This window comes from Lampetra planeri, chromosome 6 (genome assembly GCF_965212315.1).
Source record: "Lampetra planeri chromosome 6, kcLamPlan1.2.h2, whole genome shotgun sequence".
In the NCBI taxonomy this organism is placed as follows: domain Eukaryota; kingdom Metazoa; phylum Chordata; class Hyperoartia; order Petromyzontiformes; family Petromyzontidae; genus Lampetra; species Lampetra planeri.
The window spans coordinates 9,868,241-9,894,293 of record NC_136112.1 but is presented as its reverse complement, the minus strand read 5'-3'; the positions used below and the strand labels follow the sequence as shown (position 1 = coordinate 9,894,293).

Below are 26,053 nucleotides of genomic sequence, written 5' to 3'. Positions count from 1 at the left end.
TGCTACCTGGTAATTGATGTTAAACCAGTTTGAGTCGACGAGGCTGGCCTATTCTACCACCCCTGAATCTATTCTCTATTTATCGGCTATGATCCTACTTTTACCTCCTTACTCCCCGTCAAGTGTCCACGGCGGTCCGCTGATCCTTGTGCTAACAGCGTACCTCGGTGCGTCGCACCGATGTCCGGGTCACTGGCTGGAGCTGCTGCTGGTCCTCTGGCGCTGGAGTCAAGAGAGAGCCCGATTTCCCCTTTGCGCCCACTATTTATCCTCCCTACCTCAAAGGGATGCGGCTCTGAACAATGGGCTCGCGCCCCTCTGGCACGCGCACCGCGGTTCCGGGCGCCTGTGATATGCTAATCAATGTGCGGCATTGCGCGGCGTAAATTCTAATTAATCCCTTTCCCTCCCTAACAATGGTGCCTGCGCGCTCAAGCGTAATTATCCCAACCATCCGTGACTATGCGCAAGAGCCCCTGCGGTCCCGCTACTCATGCTGTCCCGTCCCTCCCCTGCTTGCCCCGTCGACACGTGGGTGGTGTGTGTGGGGGATGCGCTTCAACCGCGGTGGCCGAATGCCCCTCGCCGCGGCCATGCCATCTTAAGGCAGGTCGCAGCGCCGCGGTGCAACGTAGCGTCGGGGGAGGCCGTCCAATTCCCTGATCGCCGGAAACCGTGAGAGTTAATCCCGATAAGGGTTTCTCGGATAAAAACCGGTCGATCAGGTGACCTTCCCTTCCAGCTCTATGGGAAGTGGGGGGGGGGAATGCGTGCGGGTGTGTTCATGTGAGGTGAGGTGAGGGGGACGAGGGGTTGGCTCCGTTGCTTGGTGGTGGCGAGGTCGGGGATGGGCCGCCTGCCGAACGGCTTCGTGGTGGCGGCATCACAAGTTCAATAGCACCATGCACCATATCTCATAGCCAGACTTAGTAAGACACAACAGACACTTCTCCTGATCACTGTCGCTGAGAACAAGATTAAATCGTCCATAACTAATCAGCAGGCAAGAGCTGACTGTTCTTCTACTTTTGTATGGCTCATGTCGATGCAGAACAACAACTACAATTTCACATCCAGGTGGTCAAGCCATCAGGAGCAGCGGAGTGTGTCGCTGTGAGGTCTCCTTCATATTTGTAGATCAGCATTGCATCGTTATATATCGTATAGTCTGTTCTTGATGCCCACAGTCGCACACTGGAGACTTTTTATTTTTAATTTGTGCATGAGGTATCCGCATCTGCCATGGTTTGTGCGGATGTGAATTAGGGTAAACTATAAGCTTCGTGGAAGATCAAACCCAGGGTTCTTCTGCGTTGGGTCTTTCACAACGTGTTTATTTGTGAGTTATTTTGAACTCCATTCAGCTCTCCAAGCTTCATCGGGGTTGAACTCGATTGAAGAGCTGACTGACATCACGAGATGGAAAATAAACGTGCCATTTTATTTGTCCGTTTGGGCCGTGGTTTGAGTTATGTTGGCCAAGTATGGCCACCATTTTTTTACTCCTGTTTGCAGGTTACTTGCATAGCCAAATACTTTTTAGAGAGAGATGCCACTTGTTGATATACAGTAATTATCTATTTTTATTTCCAATAAAACAAGTGTTAAAATATTAACCATGGATTCTTCAGGAGATGATCACATGGTGTAAATTTCGGCTCCTATTAGCACTGCCAACGTTGTATTATTAGAAGTTAAAATACGTGAGAGCTTACCTGACGATATAAATGTTCACTGTTTTCCATGCCTTTCCATCGTCTAATTAATTTGATTCGATATTCATAAGCCTTTTATAGAATGTATTGAAATGATATATGTGGCCAATGGTAGAGAAACCTTTCTTAACCTCGCTTGCTATTGGTTTACAAATAATGTTCGTGAACAATGTGTACATGTGATAAGCGAACAGGTGTGTAAATCTTCACGTTTTTTTTATACATGTTTTGCAAGAAAGAATGATTGAGGCATCATTCCATGATTAGGGAATTTAGTATCTTTACAAATGTATGAAAATAGGCCTAAATAAAAAAAACAACCGTATTAAAAAATATTTTAAATGAAAATATAATAAAATCAGATTTTAGCCAGCTATCGAAAAAATATGGTGGTCACTGCATGGCGCGCTTTCAGATGCGCTTCTGCGCCCATCTGGAACACTCTTCCTTCCGATATGAGGAATCCACTGGAGCTATGCACTTTTACTGGTAGGAACCTCCTGGTTACACCAGCCCACAGGGAATTATTGTGTCCGTCCGTCGTGCATCCAAAAATGGGAGGGGTGAGGCTGGGTGGAGAGGGGAGGGTGGGGAGGGGCTGGTGGGGAGGGAGGGGCTGGTGTGGCGGGGCTGGGTGGGGAGGAGAGGGTGGGGAGGGACTAGGTGGGGAGGGGCTGGGTGGGGAGGGTGGGGAGGGGCTGGGTGGGGAGGGTGGGGCTGGGTGGGGGGTGGGAGGGGTGGGGCTGGGTGGGGAGGGGCTGGTCACCCCGTGGTGCCCTTATAAAACTCAACGTTTAACCTACTCACACCGGCTTATGCCCGCCCTCACAGTCGGGCATATTTGCGGAATACACCACGCCGCCGTTGACCCTGGCCATTGACCGAGCAACCCAACGTCCCTACCAGCTCCCTCCGCAGGAATGTGTTAAATCTAGATTGAAAACTCGTTTCTTTAGAATTTAATTTGTTTGGTTTGTTGCCCCCCCCCCCCCAACTCGGATTAACGCAGTTGGTTACGTATGGTGTGAAAGAAGACCAACATACATACACATTAATACATTAAATTGCCAGGATAAAAGCTCAATTAATTAAGATATAAAATGAACAGGCCTCCCCACACTGTGTAGGTCATGGAGCTAGCTCGCTCCGTTGGCAGGGCTAGCGTGATATATTTCCAGATAACAGAAATTCACAAATGTGTGAAAAGTAGTTCTGGGACAATTAATCATTAATTAGATTAATTAAGTGGATTAATCGACTTCTTCTTCTTCCTAGCGTTGTTCCCGCTGTGGCGCAGGGTCCGCTTTTCGGCATTGTCTTCTCCATTTGGCTCGGTCCAGGGCATCTTCAGGGGATGCGTTGACCGTCTTCATGTCTTCCTTTATTCGGTCCATCCATCGCTTCTTCGGACGCCCGCGTGGACGGCGGCCCTCTGGCTCAATACGCAAGGCAGTCTTGGCCACTGATGACTCTTCACTTCGCATCACGTGGCCGTACCACCGAAGCCTTGCCTCAAGCATCTTGTCCGCAATGGGGGCCACACCAAGTCGCTTCCGAACGTCTTCGTTCCTGACACGATCCCATCGAGTGAGCCCGAGGCTCCATCTGAGCATCCTCATCTCCATGGTGTGGAGAGCTTGTTCGTGTACAGTTGTGGCTGGCCAGCACTCGGATCCATAGAGTGCCACCGGTCGGACGATGGTCTTGTATATTTTTCCCTTCAGCCTATCCGGAATTTTCCGATCACAGAGGACTCCGGTGACTTGCCTCCATTTCATCCACGCCGCATTGACTCGTGACCTCACATCAGTCGTGATGCTACCATCTGAGCTGATGGTGGAGCCCAGGTACTTAAAGTCCGTCACTTTCTTCAGATCTTCTCCGTCAATACTGATGGTGCCGTCGGTTTGGGGGCCACACTCCATATACTCCGTCTTTTTGATGTTGAACCTCATCCCGTTTTCGTCCAAACGTTCCTTCCACAGGCGCGTTTGTCTTTCCACTTCTCCTCTCTCTTCATCTGAGAGGAGGACGTCATCCGCGTAGAGAATTGACCATGGAAGGGGCGTGTGCAGGTCGGCAGTGATCGTGTCCATGCACAGGATAAACAGGAATGGTGACAGGGCCGATCCTTGGTGCACTCCAACGCTGATGGGAAATGGCGGTGATATGCCCACTGCACACCTGACTGCACTGGTGACGTTCTTGTATAGGAGTTGCACCCAATGCACGTAGGTTTCAGGGACTCCATGGGATCGAAGCGAGTGCCAGATGAGGTCGTGGGGGACCCTGTCAAATGCCTTTTCAAGGTCGAGGAACGACACGTGCACAGCTTGGTTCTTCTCTCTGTGCCTCTCCAGCAGGAGCCTCGCCGCGAATATGGCGTCCGTAGTGCCACATCCTTTGACGAAGCCGCATTGGTTGGGTGATAGGGTGATGATGTTTCTAATCCTCGTGTCCAAAACTCGCTCAAAGATCTTCATCGCATAACACAGGAGCCGGATTGGCCTGTAATTCGAGCATTCTGCCACGTCCCCTTTACCATTCCAAATTGGAACCGTCGTGCTGGTCGACCAGGCTTCTGGGACCTCACTGGTGCTCGTGATGGTGTTGAAGAGCTGGGTAAGGAGGGCAGCACCCTGCCTGCCAAGGATCTTCCAGGCCTCAGCAGGGATATCGTCCGGGCCAGTCGCTTTCCCATTCTTCATTCTCCTGATAGCTTGTTCCACTTCGGTGATGGTGATAGGTGAAACCGGACCGAGGACGTGTTCAGCGCTAATAATCGGTGGGTGGGGAAATTCCTGGTTGCAGATTCCAGAGAAGTAGTCGCTCCAGCGTTGAAGGATGGCGGGCGGGTCTCTGAGAGCGCTGTGATTCTCATCCTTTATGCATTTGACCTGACCAATATCCTGAGTCGAACGATGGCGTGCCTCTGCCAGTCGATATATCTTATTGACACCTTCTGGGGTGTCCAGTTCGACATACAGTTGGTCGTATTGAGCTAATTTCACCGCTGCAACTACTCGCTTCGCTGCCGATTTGCAGTTTCTGTATTGTTGGTAATCCAGATCTGCGAGCGTTTGGCGCCACTTCTTGAAAGCTAGCTTCTTCTCTTTCACTGCTAGCTGAACTTCTTCGTTCCACCACCATATTTGCTTGTCAATGAAGTGTTTTCCCGGCTTAGTTAGCCCCAGTGCTTCCATTGCTGCTGTGCACAGTTGGCCGGCGAGATTTTCACAAATCGCATTCGCTGGTCGGTTGGTGTTCACATCAATCTGATTAAAGGCGACTCTCAGCTGATCCTTGCATTCCTTCATCCGCCACCACTTAATTCGCTGCTGTCCAGTTGTTGGTGGGCGATGTCGCTGGCCAATGTCCATTTTTATGTCCATGACCAGGATGCGATGTTGTGGGGCGATGTTGTCCGATGGTATGACTTTAGTGTTTGTCACCGTTTTCAGCTTATCCCGCTTGACAAGCCAGTAATCAATTTGAGTTGATCTCCCACCACTGGCGTACGTAATGAGATGGGACGGTCTCTTCTTGAAGAAGGTGTTGGCGAGGACAAGATCATGGGCTTCCGCAAAGTCCAGGGCTCGGTTTCCCTCATCGTTCCGGGTACCATATCCTTGGCCACCATGGTTTCGAGGGTATCCATCCCGGGCGCTTCCAAAGTGTCCATTTAGGTCTCCACCAATTACTAACTGCTCTTCTCCATTTATCGATTGCATGTGTCCATCAAATTGTTCCCAAAATTCCTCCTTGGTATCTGCTGGGCAGCCGGGCTGCGGCGCATAACAAGATACTACCCGGAGGCGTAGGTCGTTTGAGTCGATTTCGATGGACATGAGGCGGTCGGAAACACGGTGGACGGCCACGACGCTGTCTCGTAGATTTTGGCTGACTGCGATTCCAACGCCGTTCTTGGTGTTTCTTTCACCGTTGTAGAACAGTTTGTATCCTTCTCCAATCTCCCTGGCCTTTGCTCCACTCCACTTCGTTTCTTGGATGCATACGATGTCGATACGACGGGCCTTTAGGGCAGCTGACAATTCTCGACTTCTCCCTGTCAATGTTCCGATGTTGAGTGTTCCCAGCCGTAGTCGGACTAACTTCTTTAGCCTGCCCCATCCATGAGTAGGTAGCCCTCGTCCACTTCTCGCGTCGTTTGGGCGAGGACGGCGCGCGTTTACCCCGAGGGGTGCCCTAGCTTGTTCCAAGTTGATTTGACGTTGCCATAGATGCGACACAGAAATACTTTGGCCGGTGGGTCGCTCCATCTGATGCCAAAGACCCTCACCGTTGGTTGGAATCCAGCCGGCACCGCGTGGAGGTGGTGATGGGATTTTGCCGGCCTAGTGGATTAATCGACTAATTAAGCGTATTCATGGACTGGAGTTCATAATACAAGACTTTTATCGTTGATTGCTTCGACTCATTTGAGAATGGTGGCCACCCGTACGTCCACTATAAAGCAACACCAAGTGTGACGTGACTGATGCTGATGACGTCATACAGCCCCACCCAATCACCTCCAGTCTAGTGGTACACATAAAAACAGAAGTGAACTTTTTTCAAACTATTATTGTGTTATTTCATTTATCGAGTAATCAAACCAAAAATTGGTGTTGTAATCGATTAATTAATATTGAGATATCCCAGCACTAGTGAAAACAAGCTGTATGTGAACCAGTCCTGCTATCTTAAATATGCATGCACACAAGAAATACGACTAAAACTATCAAACGACTTTTTTTATTTTAGCAGGTAAGGTTCACTGAGCTATATAGTTCTCTTTCAGAAGCGACCTAACCACAAATGATAGCTCAACCAAGTGGCTTATCATCACGTAAACATTTATAGCAGCCAAATACTCTAAACGCTTGTTGATTCTAAATGTGGAGGGAAAACCGGAGGACCCAGAGAAAGATACATGCAACCACGGGGAGAACATGCAAACTCTAAATATTCAGGCATCAGGGTTTAGGATTGAACCCACATCATCATGCACACCAGGCGAGGAGTTAACATCTCAACACAAAGTTTGTATTTCTGCAATAACTATATATATTACCTAAACATCTATTTATTGTCTAACCGTGCTCGTTCAGCTATAATTATCCTTTAGCCTTTTTAATTGAAAACGGTGTGCATAAAATGACTTTGGTGGACTTTAATTTGCAATTAGTAGTTTTAATTAACTTGGATTTATATTATGGGGAATATTTCAGCAAGTCTGTTTGATGTTTAAAAGATATGCAGTAAATTTTCTGACGACAAATGAAATAATTCCATGAATGTACTGTGCAAGTAACAAGGTGTATCTATTAATTACATCTTTTAATGGATAATTGCCTCAATTAAACATCATACAATTGCTTCAATCATGTCTAGAGTGCAGAGGGAAAACACCTCAGTGGATGCATTTTTTAATTCGAGAATATTATATTCTACTTGAAAAACACACACTAATTTTTCAATTTCTGTACAACTGAAGGTAAACCCAATCATAAGGCAAAATTATCGTTATTGATATATTGAGTAGTTTCCAATTCTGCCTCACTAGGCTCTCCTCATAACAGCATTTTTTTGCCACCTGTGTAGTTCCAGTTCCAGCTATAAAGTCAACGATTAGACATCAAGCACTAACCTGGTATTTACATTTTTACTATATTTATTTTACCAGGTAAGTCCCACTGAGCTATATAGCTCTTTTGCGGAAGCAACTTGGCCACAAATGATAGCTCAACAATGGCTTGGCTTGTCATGTGGAAATATATAGCAGCCAAATACTATAAATGCATGCATCTAAATGTGGAGGGGAAAAGGCGGAGGTCCCGGATAAAAAAAAAACATGACCACTAGAAGAGAACATGCAAACTCCAAATATACCGGCGTCAGGGTCGGGATCGAACCCACAACCTTCTGTATACCAAAAAAGGTAGTTAACATTTCGCTACCGTGACACCCGAGATATAAGATACTATTATGACTCATGAAGAATCATGCAAATGTATTGTGTTTTCAGTTAAATTTCGATTTAAAGCTTTTGTGACTGCAGGGATTCATATTCTTGGTTCTTTCGGTAAAGTCACGTAGAAGGGAAATAATAAAATAATAATAAACAATAAAATACAATTATCACGACGTTTCGGCCACAACACAAGCAGCCGTCCTCAGGTGAAGAACAGAGCTGTCGGAAAGACAGCGTCTGAATGAACGCCACCAAGCTTGGCAGCGTATATTTAAGCTGGGTTAGAGGAGGAGGGCGCCTTGACAAATGAATTTGCATATCAACATAGGGATTTAGCATATTTATGGAATATATATTATCAGTTAAATTGTCAGGAGCAACAATTAACTTAATGAATAATAGAAATATAATAATATACTCCCTGTAGTAATTTACTTCTATATGAAAGTTTCCTAATGAGTGCGGTCTCTGAGAGCAAGAAAAGACAATAAACATTCCCCGCCAAACAACAGCCCCTTATTTTTTGTGTGATTCCCATAGGTTTATAGATCGAAAAAAAATCGATAAAAAAATCGGAACATGTTCTATTGGTCATGGAGGTTATTTGGCCATATCTAGTGCCATAGGTGGGCCACACTTACCAGCAGTGGTGGACAGGGCCCATCTGCAGGTACCTCGGACCCCCAGGGGAGGGGCCACTGTGCCAGCCCAAGAGGGTAGGGGCTGCTGGGGGCTCTAGGATCCTAGAGAGCTATGCCCTCGGCGCCGGCTCCAGGATCCCAGACAACCTAGACAGCTAAGCCCCTTGGCGCCACCAACGGGGGGCTGTGGGGTATCTGGGGGCACACACAACCCCACCCCTCGATGGACAAGTGGGATAAAAGGGCCGCTCTCTGGCCGATCGGGGCCAGTCGCAGCTCAAGACCCAAGACCAGCCAGCTTAGGACCCTGGACCCCCTCGTCCCGCTTGTCCTTGTAAGGGCCGGGACGCTGTGCGGGCCAGTGGTGGGACTCTGGGACTCCCGGCTCTACGTCCTTCTAAGGGCGAGTTCCGAGGAAGCCAGAGTCCAGACCCGCACCTTGGCTGGGTCGGGTCAGGTAGCCTCCCCTAGGGTAATTGTAGCCGGAGGACTCCAGAGCGTAGCCAGAGTCAGGTACGCTAGGAGAAGGCTGTGTCCCTAGGCTGTGTTCCTAGGCTGTGTCCCTAGGCTGTGTTCCTAGGCTGTGTTCCTAGGCTGTAACAGAGTATCAGGACTGTTGGAGTGTTGTATTGTAATAAAGAAGTTACCTCTACAAGTGTCTCCGGAACCCATTACACATACTTCACACTGGTCAGCGTGCTATGGTAAAGGAGGATAATCCAGGACCGGTTTATATATTACTTGCTACTAATTTTAGCCGTGCCAGGAACTCAGGTTGCTGTTCACAGAGCAGTGCACTAACCACAGTGCCAGGAACCCCACTCCCATCTCCTCCCACCCCCCTTGCCCTCTCTCAAAATATTTAGTAATTTCTGAACAAAATTTACTCCAGCTTTACATCACTATACATATTGGGGTTTTTTTTCATTTAGGGTTTAATCTATTGATTACTGGTGGAAATGTTGTTTATATTGTCAATCCAATAACACCATCCTACACCGTTCTATGTGACCGCAATCAAGAAAATGTTGTTTTTTAATTGATAAAAGTAAAATACTTCCAGTGACTCGCCGCTGTCCCCACCCGCCCCCCTGTGACCTTACATCAGCATGAGAACAGAAAGCGCTTCAGTTTTTTCTGACTAAAAATGACCATAATCCCTTTTACAAGGGATGTGTGGTCAACCACATGCCAGTACAAACAATTGCGAGCATTATATTTGTAAAATAAAAACTGATTTTAAAACTTATTTTACAGATTTGAAGCTTTCGTGACTGCAAGGATTCATACTCGTAGGTTTTTTTCGGTAAAGTCACGTAGGTAAAAAAATATAATAAAATGATAATAAATGAAAATAACTCAATTAAATCACGACGTTTTGGAAGCAACACAAGTCTCCGTCTTCAGCTAGGACCGTCACAGCCAAATTTACTGTCAAGTGAAAAGAAATCCAGGAGACAAGATCTTAAATACTGGTTAAGGGGAGAGGGGAGGAGCTTATCTAAATGTGGCAGTCAGGGACTGGGAGGTGGGCGGGGCTAGAAGGGAAGGTACAGCTGATACACCTCGGCAAGAATTACGGCCGATGTTGGCTGCCAAAACCAAAATAGCAGCACTGTTAAACGCTGGGGATATCAACAACTCGGTAAAATAGACTAGTACCTGTCAAATAAGATGGTACAAATATATGTAGTTAAATCTTTTTTACATGATTAATAACATCTTTCCAATGATTTCTCAATTTGTACCCATCTTCACGGTTGAAGTTATGCTTGACTTTAGAGGCTAACCCCCCTTTTCCTGATGACGACCGCTTGTGTTGCGATCGACACGTCGTGGTTTTTGTTTTTATTTATATATTTTTTATTATATTTAAATTACTGAAATAACCAAAAATACGTCTACATTATAGACTGCCAGTACGCTCACCCAGGTTAAGAACCAGGCTACAGTCTACATTATAGACTGCCAGTACACTCACCCAGCTTAATAACCATTGCTACAGTCTACATTATAGACTGCCAGTACACTCACCAAACTTAATAATCGGGCTACAGTCTACATTATAGACTGCCAGTACACTCACTCCAATAAAAAAAATAGGCTACAGTCTACAATACTGTTTTTTTGTTGTTTATTATTTTTATTTTATTTTATTATTAAAATTGTATTCACTTTTTGTTTTTCTACGTGATTTCACCTAAAGAACCAAAGAATATGAATTCCTGCAGTCACTAAAGTTTATTTTTAAGTGAAATTTTAAGGACGATTCGTTGCACTTATCTTGAAAGTAGTACTTGTATATAACACATTTATAATTGCAATAGGTTTTTTTTTTGTTAAAGTCATAAATCAGTGTAAGGTTCTTGACATAGGATTCGCCAGACTTGGAATACCTGTCCAGTAGTCTCTTGTGTTTCACTGTGCTGACAGGAATTGATATGCTGTATAGCTGGCACTCATTATTAAAATTCTATGCAATTTTACAAAAAAAAGGTTTACTGAATTTTGTATTTGTGTCACTTAATAAAATATATATTTTCTGACATTCAAATCTGTCATTTTCTCTTTCAGATATATCGAATGTGGGCACAATTTATTTAGATAATGCTCATCTCTCATCATCCTTTCTGCATCTCCCTGTCAAGCTAACCTTCAAAAACATCAAATCTGCTTTCTTTCTACAGAACAATAGACAGGGCAATGAAGGAAATGCCAGCCTACAAATGCATACTCAACACCTTCTCATTATTGGCTCCACCAGTGGTGATTCTGGGGTGAATGTCAGCTATGGTCCGTATTCACAAGGCCAAACATTTCACAGAAACCCACTGTCACTTCCAAATACTTTCCAGCAAGCATACCGTGCCTTGAGAGACAACTGGAGTCTCCAAGCTTTGCTCACTGAGGAAGATGTTTTTTCAGACTGGCCAACGGTGCAGGTCCTGTTCTATATCTCTGGCAGAGACTGGGGTGACCGACAAGTACATGGCCTGCCATGTGTTCAGATGTATGCGGTCTATAAAATCCAAAAGATCAGGACTTCTTGTAAATTGCAAGGCGAACTCAGCATGTGCTTGGCTAAGGTGATTATGCCTCTCATGTGGTTCGAAAAAGAAACCCAATATTCTGGTAACACAAGTGGAAAAAGCACCAACGAAAGGCGACCTGCGAACATAGAAGTTAATTTGTATGCCACCATGGAGCCGACTGAAGGCCGCGATAATTGTGAACGTGACGCTCGTGTGAATGAAAATGGGTTTTTAATGCCACATAAAGTCAACGAAGATTTTTTCAAGCAACACTTTCAAATGATTGGGAGGGTTTTCTTGCACCCGCCTGATGACCCCTCTCCGCTTGAAGAAATATGGCTCAATGACCGGGTCGTGATTTACCTCCCCAGCATGCCCGCAAATCCCCAGGATGTTCTCAGCATTCCCCTGGGACTTCTACACAACTACACAGTAGAGCATCTCACTATCAGGTATGATGGCACAATACATCACCACAAGCTGATTCCACACATCCAAAAAAATGTGACTTGATTAATTATTGCCGCATTTTTAACACGGACATTAACCAGTAAGTAATTACTTGTGTCCTGGTTATACTTTTTACAATCCAAAATCCACGGTGTTGTCCGAATTGTTGCTCATCACTATGAGGTGTTTAGTGTTTGTATTCAGGCTAAAAATGAAAATTTTACCTGAATTAGAATTAATATAAAATATAGATATTCGTTAATTAGTGATCTTCCTTGTTTCATTTATTGTTTTATGTTGCCATTTTATTCCATGCGTTTGCATTGTGTAAATAGGAAAAATACAGGTATTGTGCAATTGTACAGGCAAACCCCACCCATTGATTTCCAATCTACTCATGCAGGCAACTCCAGCTAGATAGGTTAAGAGTGGCCGAATAACAATCGTAATAATGCCCTTCTTTTAGCCAGGAAAACCTCGCAGACTCCTTTCAGGAGGGTCCTGTATGGGAATGTTTGACCAATTGCCATTTTAAGTGACTCAAGTCTCTATTCTTCCTCACAGTCATCTTGCTCAGGTGCCCCAGCCAGAACAGCTCACTTAACAAAAGCAAGAGGAATTATGACCAGTATGGAAGAACAGTAAGCCAAAAATACCCTCTAGAGGGGATCTCTAGGACTCCCTCTTGTTAGTGGAGGTGCTTCTATCAGCAGAAGCATGAGACAGGGATTTCAGGGCTGGCTTCACCTTCACCTTTGGCTTTTTTTTACTATATTAAGTTGCAAAAACAACGTAAGAAATTGAAGCACTACTGGAAGAGAATAATGTGCACGTGTTTGTGTTCATACAATAACTGTACGGGGAATTATTTTTGATAATGGAGAATGGAGAATTTTCACTATTAAATCCATGCCTGCCTTTGCCATCGTGAAGTTTGTGGCTATTTTCCAAGGGGGATATTGCCCTCAATGATGCTATCAATCTCATATGGCCTCATTCCAACTACACTGCTTTAAATACTGTGTAAGTTTTAAGAAGTTAAAGTTTGTTCTTAATTTTTTGTTTTATTTTTTATTTTAACTATTTATAAATAGCCTGTAGAATTCCACAGCCCAGAGACACCTACAGATTTGCAGATGTATTATTACTCTGATTATATTCATCCTGTTACACACCCACAGCAGTATTGAATGGCTTGAGAATTCATCAGAACAAGCTTTGTTAAACATGCAGTAAACAGCAGCAAAAGAGTAAACCTTCCTACAGAGTGAAATACTAAGATGTGCCTATTTGGACAAAAAGTTATCGAGCATTAATCTACGATCATAAATACAATGCAAATATTATTAGCTTGAGGCGTTTACAATTTATTCATCCAGAACAGGTGCACAGAATTTAGCAGTGTTTACACGAAGATATGTGTTCAATTATCCGAGGCAACAAAAAAAATATTATAGAACACATGAATCACGATACCTTCGACAGCAGAATCTTTTGCAAATGCTCTTGGACAACTGTGGCAGATTCTGGTGGAATAAAATACATGTTTTTGGATTCTATACGGCTAGCACTTGTCACCCTATTCATCCAACCAAACCAGACCACCATTGAGATGTGTGTGTGTGCACAAGGAAAAGGTTTGATAAGCGGAGATCTCGAATTCAATAACATGCATAATGAAAGTATATTGTACATGATGAAGAAGCACTGTAGCCTGAGAAACACCATCTTCAATTTCTACCTTTTACAATATCAGCAAACATCACCTTTACAACTGAATTATAATCGTTTTATATATACAGTATAATATGACAACATACGTTTTTGCACGATGCCAATTGATCGTCAAGCACTTGCATTTTAAGACTTGGTAAGTGTTTTTAAAGGTGTCTACAATGGATTTTTTTTGGGGATGGGGAAACCCATGTGACTATAAGCATGTACATGTCTACAGCCACATTTGTCAATCCACTGCTGGATAAAGGCCTCCACCACAGTTGTTGGTCATGAGGGCTGCTTGATATTACTACACCACGTTGGTCAGTGAGAGTCGGTGAAGGCAGGCAGCATAGTCGTGGGTGCATGGTACACACATAAATGGATGAGATGTTGCTACACTGCTATTTTCTGGCAATGTAGCTCAGCAGCAGAAGCCTCACACCGTTTTGTACATTGTGGACACCCATCCAAGCACTATACAACCTCTAACACAAGTAAGACATCTTTAGCTTATTTTGGAACAGGTTACATATATTGGCATTTTATATATATGCTATGTATTTTCAACATCTATATATATAAAAGTCTAAAATTGTGTGTGGGTTTGTGGCGGGGTTTGTGTGTGGGTTTGCGTGTGGTCGTGTGCTTGGCTCTCCAACGGCGGGGTTTATGTAAAAAATAAACAGGTACCACGCCGTAAGCCCTGCGGTGAGCAAGCGCTATTCCCTTTTCACATCCGTCAACTTTAAATTAGTTTAATTAGCGATTTAGTGCGATTTGTGTGCACTTCCCTTTCATTTATTTATTCATGACGCATGCACGACCATACCAACTCGCGCGCCTTTGGTGGGGGGATGGCCCATGCCAAGTCGCATGCCTTCGGTGGGAGTGAGGGGGACATTTTCTTTTGAGTTAAAAATGCTATAAAAATACGCTAAACGCTCAGGTACATTCTTCACTGTATGATGTCCCCCCCCCACCCCGATGCGTGCAGTTATTACTACTATAGAGTCGCTAGATGCTACCACTATATACCGTAGATATTATTGCAGAGCGGCCGGGGACGTCGTGGCTGGAGGACGGGGGGTCAGGGGTAGCAGCCCAGCCCCAGCCTGCCAAGGTGCCACCTCGGCCGGCTGGACAATCTAGGCGAGGCCGGAGGCTCTGCACGGTACTAGGCCTCACCATGCCACTCTGTCAGGAGAGTTCTTTGTGCTATACAGTCCAAAAATACTGCTATAGAGTCAGCATGTACTACTGTAGTGATAGCAGATACCACCACAGTCGGTATGCACTGCTGTAATCATAGCAGGTACTACCACAGTCAGTATGCACTGCTGTAATCATAGCAGGTACGACCACAGTATGCACTGCTGCAGTGAAAGCAGGTACAACCACAGTATGCACTGCTGTAATCATAGCAGGTACCACCACAGTCACTACGCACTGCTGTTACATTTTTAAGAGTAGTTTTGAAATATTTTTAGACCCGGGCAACGCCGGGTACTTCCCGTTAGTATATAATAAATACGTAATGCCCCAGTTAAACTGTACTGAATATATAGTCTAAGTTTTGCTATTATTTTTAATATTTCGTAAGTAAATGTTATATCATTATTGATTATTGACGTACTTTTTAGGGATCTAAACATATTTATCTGATATTGTATATTTAAATGATATTTCCGCTGAAGGAAATGAAAACAATTGTATTCTTTGGGTCTTTCGGTAAAGCCATGTAGATAGAAAAATAATACAATTCACAAAAATAATAACAATATAACGACGTTTCGATCATCAACATTTAAACAATTGTGCAGATTATTTGAACAAAATATAACATTGTTGTTCTGCATAATGAAGCTTTGTTCTGTGTTTTTTTTTATTACATTCGCAATATTTCTTAAAAGATAAGTGATGTGAAAACGATAAAAAAAAAATGTGTCATTAAGCAAGTAACTGGTGAAAATTACAGCTGGCAGAGCTTTTTTCATTACGATACTCATCACAAACAAAATGTTAAGTATTTGTAATTAGAAGATGTTGGAGGGTGAAAGAGATATTGATAGGGGAAATGCTGCTGTCAAAAACTCTACAAATTATTACTTCAGGGTGTACATGAAACCAGTGTTATGATAGAAATTACAAAGGACCTCTGATTGATGGCCCACAACAAAGACGATATAGGTGAATCCGTTTGGCATGATCTTGTGTCTTGGTTTGCTATGCAAATAACTGTGGCATCAGCAAGTTTCTCTATTTGACTGTGCGATAGGTCACAGGTCAAAGATTGTCACACCAATGTGAGCGCAACATTCATACTCTTTATTGCTGATTAAATGCTGATTATGCCCGATGAGTTAGACATTCGTTTAGGCTCATTTCACAGAATTACATGTATGCAAAGTAGGATATTTCCTTTCGTGAAGTCTCAGTATATTTTCGACACAACACCTGCAGCCTTTATTTTACAGATCCTTAATACATTTCATTTCATCCACATCTGTTGGTAAGATGAAGTAATTTACTATATTTACAGTTGCCCATAAACGTAATTATAAATATAATATGTATATATGTATAAGCAGCCTATTAACACAATTCATTTTAAGCAGTCGCCAGGAATGTTCAGCCAACATGCAGCCCCAGTGGCGCAGTGGTAAGTGCGAAGCACATCAGTTGCAAAGCTGTGAATTCAAATCCCAGTCGGGGTTCAACTCAGCACTTCATCCCTTGCCAGCCTCTGATAAAACACACGCAGCTTTGTGGGAAGATAGACTCACTTCCTCACCTCCCACCATAGGAATGTGGAATTTCCAATGCTGTAGCTGGGCTGTAAACGGGAGATAGGCCATTTCCTCCACTCACTTCACTTTAATAAAAAAAAACACACACAGCACATAGCAGATAAAAGGAACAAAAGATGCAATTAATCACAATGCAGTGTTGTGCGCATACCTTTTGGTTGGTATTTTAAATTTGGAATATTTACAATTCATAAGCGCAACGCAGACCACCCCCACGAGCATATTTTTCCACCTCTTCCAAGCATACAATACCAGCATAATTAGTTTAGTAGCCTTCAGTTTAGCAGGTAGCCATCCTATTTATGGGTGGTGGAAGAGGTTGATAAATAGCTATTTAACCTCGAACCATACCCTAAAATGAGCGCCTATTGAATATTAATTCTGGGAAAACTCCATCAGCCTGGGCACAGCTGTATCACACTGATGAATCTGAATAGCTCAAAAAATAATCTGGTTCACGGTTGCATCTCTGCACCTGAGCCATCCTAAGCAACCTTAAGCACACCAGCTGCTTTTGAATGGATCTGAGAGATTCATTCTCCATTTGTTGCCGAATACATGTGTGGATTTAATGACATATACATTTCATAGGTGATGTTTGTTATTCTCATGTATAATGCACATTTTTGCAATGTTAATTTATATTGATTTGAGTACAAAAAACGTTGGCATCCTCATCAGCCATCATCTATCTATGTGTAATGTAGTAACTCGGCGGGAGACGACTTCACGGGTAACACACTCTTTATTTTATCAAACTCGTTTACAGGTGACTAACACCTACTTTGTATCTCGGGTGACAAACACCCACTTAGCTATCTCGGGTGACAAACACCCACTTAGTATCTCGGGTGACAAACACCCACTTAGCTACTTGGCGACTAACGCCCACTGAGCTACTCGGATGACCAACATCCACTTAGTATCTCGGGTGACAAACACCCACTTAGCTACTCGGCGACTAACGCCCACTGAGCTACTCGGATGACCAACATCCACTTAGCTACTCGGCGACTAACGCCACTGAGCTACTCGGGACACTCCCTGCCCGGGGTATCCGTCTCGACTGTGGGTCCCCAGCCCAACCCACGGGGACGTCGGACCCCGGGTCCCACAGCCTCGCCTCCGAGCCACACAGGGCCCCGGTCCCCACAAGGACGGCGGGACTAGGGGTCTCGGGGCACTAGGTCTTCAGCTCCGTCTTCGGGTCTTCAACTCGGTAACTCTTCCCGAGTGCTCTCGCGCGTCCCCCTTTATACCCCACCTGCGGACGTCGCTGCGAGCACCCACTTATTCGACCAATCGCCGGGCGCTGGCTACGATCCTCTTTTCCCACATCTCATCGTGCCTCACCACCCACGCCGCGCCGCCCCGTCATCTGTCACTCCCGGCGCGTGCGTCCACACCACGCCCACAACGCGTGCCCAACCCCGCACCCCGCGCCGCCCCGTGATCCCTCACTGTCACAGTCGGCGCACGTCAATACCACCACTACATCACCCCCTACCACATAGCTCGCAGCCGACCCGGCTGCTATAAAAATATACAAACCGCCCTGTGTGCCCCGTAACACAACACAACAACTAACGTAACAACACAACACGACGCGAACACTACCATCCGCAACCATCAACCAATGCCACTGCGACAATAGAACAATATATACAAACCGGCGAGTGACAATAGCAATGTGTATGCAGAAAGGAAAATAAATGGAAAAAAATTTTTTTTCTTTCGACTCGTGCAGTGTCCCATCCTTTCCGAGCGTCCCTACAACGGGACATTACCCCGGCAGAGGGGAACACCGGGCGAGCTCGGTGTTGAGAAAAAAACGTCTTCATGAAAATTGTTGTGCCCTAGCCCGAGTCCGCCTTGCCGGTCCGTCGTACGGCACCAGACGCGGTTGAACGTCCGGTGGTGCCAGCGGTTCAGAAAGACATCGGCCAGGCACCGAGGACCCGTGCGTGCCGCGGGGTTCAGGCTCCCGACGGTTAGCAGCCGTCAAGCCCGAGGCACCTGGGGGTGGGTCAGGTGGAAACACGTGAGGAGCAGCCTGCGACACCTCCCTCCCCGAGTCGACGGTCACATCACACGCCCGGTCGTTACGGCACAGAACGGGGTCACACGGTGCCGTATAGGGCTTCAGTCGGGAGGGGTGCACGTACCAACGGCGTTTTTCCCATTTAATCTGTATACTCTGGGGTCGTGCAACCCGCACAATTTCCACCGGTCCCCTCCAAGGTCTCAACAACTTGGGGGACGTAGCCAACGGTGCATGTGGACAATGCAGCCAGGCCTTATCGCCTGGTTTCCAATCATGCGTATGCACCCTCCGCTCATGCAATCTCTCGTTCGCAATTTGCCGCGACCGCGAATTCAACCTCGCCGCCTCCCGTGCTTCAGTCAATTTTGCGATATTAAATTTGATGTGGTCTGCCAATTTAGATTTTGCACGTGGCTGGGAAATCCCCAGTTGGACGTCCATGGCCGGATCGGCCTCCCGCCCATACATAAGAAAAAATGGGGAAAACCCCGTCGCCGCATGAGGGGCCATTCGATAGGCCGCGAGTACCCCCGGCACCTGTAAGTCCCAATCAACCTGATCGTCGCAGACCTGTTGGCACAACATAGACGTAATCGTCCTGTTCAGACGCTCAACCATCCCGTCAGTCTGCGGGTGGTAGGGGGAAGTACGCACTTTCATTGTACCCAACAGGTCGCACACCTCGCGCAACAAACCGCTCGAAAAATTATTTCCTTGATCCGTCAGCAAGCGTTCGGGGGCGCCCTTGTCCAAAACATAACCCTGGACGAAGGCGTCCGCCACCGCTGCAGCCGACTGGTTGGCGAGTGGCCATGCCATGGGCCATCGGGTGAAGTATTCCACGCCAACCAGCAGGAACCTATTTCCCCTCGGTGTAGCAGGAAAGGGCCCCAAGATGTCCAACGCAACCAATTCGTTTGTGCGCGAAACTTGAATGGATTGCAGCGGTGGATTAGCTGCCAATGGTAGCGGTTTTCTTTCGGCGCACCCTACGCATCCCTTAAGAATGTTCGCCACGTCGTTACCCATCCCCGGCCAATAATAGTCTCGCTGGATTAGGGCGAGCGTTTTTTGAAAACCCAGATGCATGAGCCATTCATGAGCTGCCAGAACGACCTTACCCCGCATAGCAACAGGCACAACGAGCACGTGACCCCGGGACATGTTGTCCCACTTCATCAAAAGGCCCTGTCTGCACACCCAGGAACCGACCCGCGTATCCCCTACCTCGGGAGCGCCAACTTTTCGACGTAGCGTAAGTAGGGAGCTGTCGGACATTTGGAGACGGCCCCACTCAATGAGGGGCAATGACAACAGCGAATCCCTCCCCGTGGGAGCGTCGACACCCAATTGCACTTTGGACAAGTTAGCAGAACCGGCACACAACGAGTCCAACCACTCTGTCCCCTCATCACTTGGAGGATGCGACTCGACAGTGAAATCCGCTTGAGACACGAGCCGTTCCTCAACGGGTAGCGGCGCGGCGTGAGCCAGCACCGTTCCCTGCGCAATTTCGGCCGGCCGCGACCCCGTATTCAGGACCCTTACGAACGGCTCACTGTCCCCTCTCACCATGGTTTGAGCAACCGCTAAGTCGAGGCCCCTTCTGGCCCTGTTAGACGGCCCCAACGGCACCCCCTGTGCCACCGCGCCCACCTCGAGTGGCTTCCTCAACCGACGGGGTACCAACATTTTCGATCCCGGGGGCACCCTTACAGTCTGAGTTGCCAGCGCCTGCACCGTCGCACAAACCGTGCGTATTTTGGTAGGGCTCGTCAAGAACGCAAGCCGCCGACCTGACGGAAGCTCAATGCAGGCCTGATCTATGAGAATTTTGATGGGCATTTTGGACAAAAAGTCCGTACCTAGCAAACAGGGAACGGCCAGCGATGATGATACAAAAATAGGGCCCGCCAATTTGATGTCACCAATGCAAATAATCGCCCGAATCTGGCCGATGATCCCCAGGGATCCCCCATTCGCCGCATTAAATGGCACGTCTACTGGCAGAAGGGGTCTACTTTGGACGGGAAGAATGTTATAAATAAGGTCCGAGATGATGGTGGCCGATGCACCCGTGTCAACAAGCACCCGGACCTCAACCCCGTCAATGAAGCCCGTTACCACGGACGACCCGGCCGACGCAGCCACGATCCTGTGGGCCAATTCGGACCACTCGACTGCTTGCGGGCCGCGTACGGACCCCCCTCGCCGAAATGAACCCCCGGCACCCAGCCGCGAACCCCCCACCGCGAAGCGGCGACCCGAATGTGCCGTGTTTGTGGACCGAACGTGTGAGGTGCCGCGACTTGCCGGGTTTTGTTGGGATGACTTGTGGCCCTGGTCGTCGTCCCGACGTGGTCCTGTGGCGCGCTGACGCGGGGCCCGGCACCCGGCTGCGACGTGACCCCGAAGGCCGCAGTTGTAGCAGACGACGGACGTCGTTGGTTTCAGTTGCTCCAGCTTGCGGGGTGAACGTGTGGGCGAACGACCTCCCGTTCTCCACTCCCCCGGACGCGATGCAGCGAAGGCCTGCTCCTGATCCGCAGCTGGCTGAGGTTCGGCGATCGTGGCTGCCAGTACCGCGTTCCCCGCCAAATTGCAGACGACCCCCGGCCTGCGTTTGAGGACCTCGTACGCGTGAATGCTCGTGGCGATCGCCAGGGAGCAGATATCCATCTCGTCCGCCACATTGATGGGGACCCCCAACTCGTGGGCCAACACCAGCAGCTGCTCCGTCACCATGGCGTCCTTCCCCTCCTTATCCATGCGGGGAAAAGCTGCGTCCGCCAAGGCGAGTAGTGCCGTGCGATAGGCGAGCGTCGTTTCTCCAGCCACCTTCCGCCGATCGTAGAACTGGTGGCGACACGTGGAGGGCGGTCCGAACACCTTCGCCATCAGGTGTAGTGCGGCCTGGAGCGTAGAGCGGGACGACCTTGCAGCAGATGTGAAGGCTGCAAGCGCGTCGTCGTCGAGCATCGCTGGCAACGCACGCAGGGCAGTGGTGTCGGACCACCCCGACATCTCCTGATGAGCGAGGAACCTTCGTTGGAAGGCTCCCCAGTCGCCCCCATCCGCCTTGAACGCCGACAGCGCGGGCAATCTTTGCTGGAGGACCCGATCGTCGTCGACGTCGGAGAGATTTCCCCGCGCTCCGCTGTAGTTGTGTAAAATGTCGGCTCGGTTGTCAGGCGCAAAATGGAGAGCTCCGGTGCGCGCTGATGATGTGGGCTGCGCTGAGCGGAGGTCTCCGGTCACGTGGTGTCCGTGTTTCCCGCCAATCAATGGCGGCCCCTCAAAAACGGCGGGAACTTCCAGACTTTTGGCGCGAAGCGCCTTTTGGCGGGATCCCGCCAGCCTCGCTCCTTCCTCCAACCCCGCAGCCGTTTTCTCGCCCGCTGGAACGGAGATCTCCGCCAAGATTGCAGCGGCGGCGAGCAGCAACTCCGCCAACCGGGAATGTGCGTCTTGGAGGCTGGTGTCGGAGGCAAGCAGAGCGTCGGCCATCACCGCGAGGTGCTGCATCGGCGGCCACTCCTCGTCCTCTCCTCCCGAGGTTGGTGTCCCCGGTACGCCGTCGTCGTCCCGACCTCGCTCGTGGGTACGGGTAGTCTTCCTCGTGTCCATACTTCTTGAAGACAGGATCCCACTTCTGACACCAGTTGTAATGTAGTAACTCGGCGGGAGACGACTTCACGGGTAACACACTCTTTATTTTATCAAACTCGTTTACAGGTGACTAACACCTACTTTGTATCTCGGGTGACAAACACCCACTTAGCTATCTCGGGTGACAAACACCCACTTAGTATCTCGGGTGACAAACACCCACTTAGCTACTTGGCGACTAACGCCCACTGAGCTACTCGGATGACCAACATCCACTTAGTATCTCGGGTGACAAACACCCACTTAGCTACTCGGCGACTAACGCCCACTGAGCTACTCGGATGACCAACATCCACTTAGCTACTCGGCGACTAACGCCACTGAGCTACTCGGGACACTCCCTGCCCGGGGTATCCGTCTCGACTGTGGGTCCCCAGCCCAACCCACGGGGGCGTCGGACCCCGGGTCCCACAGCCTCGCCTCCGAGCCACACAGGGCCCCGGTCCCCACAAGGACGGCGGGACTAGGGGTCTCGGGGCACTAGGTCTTCAGCTCCGTCTTCGGGTCTTCAACTCGGTAACTCTTCCCGAGTGCTCTCGCGCGTCCCCCTTTATACCCCACCTGCGGACGTCGCTGCGAGCACCCACTTATTCGACCAATCGCCGGGCGCTGGCTACGATCCTCTTTTCCCACATCTCATCGTGCCTCACCACCCACGCCGCGCCGCCCCGTCATCTGTCACTCCCGGCGCGTGCGTCCACACCACGCCCACAACGCGTGCCCAACCCCGCACCCCGCGCCGCCCCGTGATCCCTCACTGTCACAGTCGGCGCACGTCAATACCACCACTACATATGGATGAAGGCCTCCCCAGCTGTCACCATCTCAAATCTGATTTTATTGCTCAATCTCCACAGGAGCCGTCCCCTCTCTCCACAGTGGCCAATCCTTCTATTGGAAACATCTTTGCTGTTATTCTCAACCACCAGCCATCGTCCCCTTGTGTTGAGGTGTCCTACCCAAGCTCAATTCCTTTTCTTAATCGGTAATATGATGCCTCTAACGTACATGTGTTCGATAATGCATGTCTTTTTCTTAGTGTAATTACAAGCATAAGCATCACTCTATATGTCTGTGCATGCTTAAAGCTTTTGTTCCATATCCTTTGTCAACGTCCATATTTTTGATCCAGTATCATAGCAGATAACATAAACGAATGAAAATGTCTTCTCAACGCACATTTGTAGTTTGCTTTTCATTGAACATTTTCGAATTACAAAAGCACTCAAAACTACTTTCATCCTACTCTTTATTTCATCATATTCATCTCAGTATGCTTAAACAACTGCCCTAGGCAAAATTCTCTGTTTAAAAGTTGTCCTTTCAACATTTTTCTTCAATTCTTTAGTAAACTTTTTATATACGTGACTTTTGTGTTGCTCACATTCATCTTGAGCCCTGCTTTGCAGCCTTCTTCATGATTTCGTTTTTACATTTCCCACAGTGGGATGCTATAATAACAATGGTGTCAGTAAATCTAAGAGGGTTAATATTTTCTCCATTTTTGTTGATACCTTTGTTTTAAATAAATTTTCAGAAATTATCTTCTAATGTCATTGTGAATTATAACGTTGGTAAAGGCATACCTCCTTACGTGACTCCCTTTCTCATAATATGTTTTGGTACTTTTCACATATTTTGTATATTCATTCATTTTTACATGAGTATACTCCATTATAAATGCAGCATGTCTTGAATGCCTCACATTAATGGAGCGAAACGATATTCCTGTTTGTTGTTAAATAAGTACAAGTTATTCAGCTATATTTTCCAGATACTGCATATTTCAGGTATGTCATTGTACACAGTATGACATCGCTATGTATCCACATTAAAATAACTGCCAAAGCCCACTCTCAATGCACAAAGCACATGTTTGCACACTCATTGAATAATTTAATACTTCTGAGCCAATACAACCTGGTTTTATTTGTGCTGCAAGTTGTCAGCACTATCAAAAATAAAATCGTAATCAGTTACTGTTTCATTAAATCAGTTTACACGAGATATTGTTTTCACAGTTTAACAAACTTCTATGAATAATGGCCTGTTCAAAAGGCACTTATTTCACACATCTTATACAAAAATAATCGCTCTCAGTTTAGTGCAAAAAAATGAATTGTGATAACACCATATGTTGAAATAATTTAAATCTGCATTTAGAAATATCAAGCACTTGTAATGTGTCTCTCTTAAAATTATTTAATATGCTATAAATAACGCAATTATTTGTTAAATACGTATGTATTATCCAACACACTATCACTGTCCATAGTATTCACCGACTGACTTGCAGACACATCCAAACGTTCCCATAGTGTATGATAATATGACTCGCAACTGGTATGGGATCAAATAAGCTCAAATTTACACTGAGATACAGACAAAATTAATACATGGATCAGGAAACAAACATAAATCAGAGACATATTTAAAAAACACCTCATCGGCTTGAGCAGGACACATAAATAGGTGTAATGATGAGCTTGGTAATGGAATGGCAGCCAAAGGCTAGAACGCTGCAGAGATGGAGTGCTGAGATCAGTTCTCCCAGTACAGGAGTGAGATTGATGGTGGCAGCACTGGCCCATGAGGAATGGTGGCAGCATAGGGAGGCCTTGATCCAGCAGTGGATAGAAAATGGCTGGCCGATGATGATGGAGCAGTGATATTTCCCTTTATTTGTGATATGGTGACGTGTATGTCCAGTGCAGGATGTATAAGCCAATTGACAGTGTATTACAAAAGCAGCGGTTAAATCTTGTGCTAAATAAACCACTCATGAGCAAATCCCTACATTGACCTCACCAGTATAAAGAAATATAGTAAAAGTATCACTTTTACCTACATAGGAGGCCTTCATCCAACAGTGGATTGATAACGGGACGTCATAATTAGGAAGTAATTTAGTAGCTGATGTGTACGTACAAATTAAGTCGAATTATACGTGAAAATACTGTACAAATGAGTAGGTGGAGGTTATGAAAATGAACAGAAATACAATAATCATAATGTACATGTTTGATTAACCTCCATTAAAACATGCGTGCACTAATGCATATACATATTTCTGCCTGTTACAACATTCATTATTAAAAATTTGTAAGCACTATCATAAAGATATATGCATATATGTGTTTGTCATCGCAAACAATAATAATGTAATTTCATTGTTGGAAACAGGATAATTCCGCAGTGTATTCTGTGTTTTATGTTTTTTATGTTTTGAAAGCATTTAATTGGTCAAACGATAATGTAACCTTACTGTCTGCAGTCACGCATTACTCACGTGTTAAGGGGTTTAATGCGTTTACCATCTCTGGCATGGCATATGAATAGCTTACCTACAAAATTGGATTAATAATACATCTGCAAAGAACATTACTTGCAGTCACCCGATCATCAGTTCAAGCACTTTTGAAATCCTTAAGATCAAGGATCAAAATACGAGCACTTTAATCTCACACAAAGTAAGATAATGACATGTATCCACGACATTTCCAACACCATCAATTTGGAGTCCATATTTCATGTTTACGGATCACAATGATAAATGTCAAAAAGTACTATTTGGGCACACTTAATAGGATTTCACAAGTACTTTTTGTTACAGCCAAGGGCACCGTTTAAAAACAAATCAGGATAATTGTAGATGGTTGGTGAAGAAAGCACGGTGTGTTTCGATTGTTTGATACCTCTATTTATGTCATACATTCAACATTAAAGTCTGGGTACTGACACCTCTTCCAAGATGTCTGCCTGGCCAGCGTGGAAGAGTCAGAAAAATTGCCTTTGCATGGGGCTCTCTGTCGCTCCCTCTATTGGAGGCCTTACCGCCAGCAGTGGTGTGAGCAAGACATTGCAGGACTGCACCTTTAACCATTCAACCACAAACATATGAAGGTGACAGCTTAACACAGCACTGGAAAAGGAGGGTGGGTGGACATATTCGACACTAACTTTCCTGGCACCCCCTGAAAATTGGCAAGGCCACAGTCTAGG

The 26,053-nt window shown here is 46.5% G+C and overlaps 1 protein-coding gene across 1 annotated transcript in view; it reads left to right on the top strand.

Annotated features, from left to right (window-relative positions):
* LOC144719661 (transmembrane protein 132D-like) overlaps nt 1–26,053 on the top strand; it is a 193,173-nt gene that overhangs the window by 65,379 nt on the left and 101,741 nt on the right. Inside the window, exon 4 of the mRNA XM_078595799.1 lies at nt 10,905–11,814. Within this exon, the coding sequence (XP_078451925.1) occupies nt 10,905–11,814 (910 nt within the window). The remainder of the gene's footprint in view (nt 1–10,904; nt 11,815–26,053) is intronic.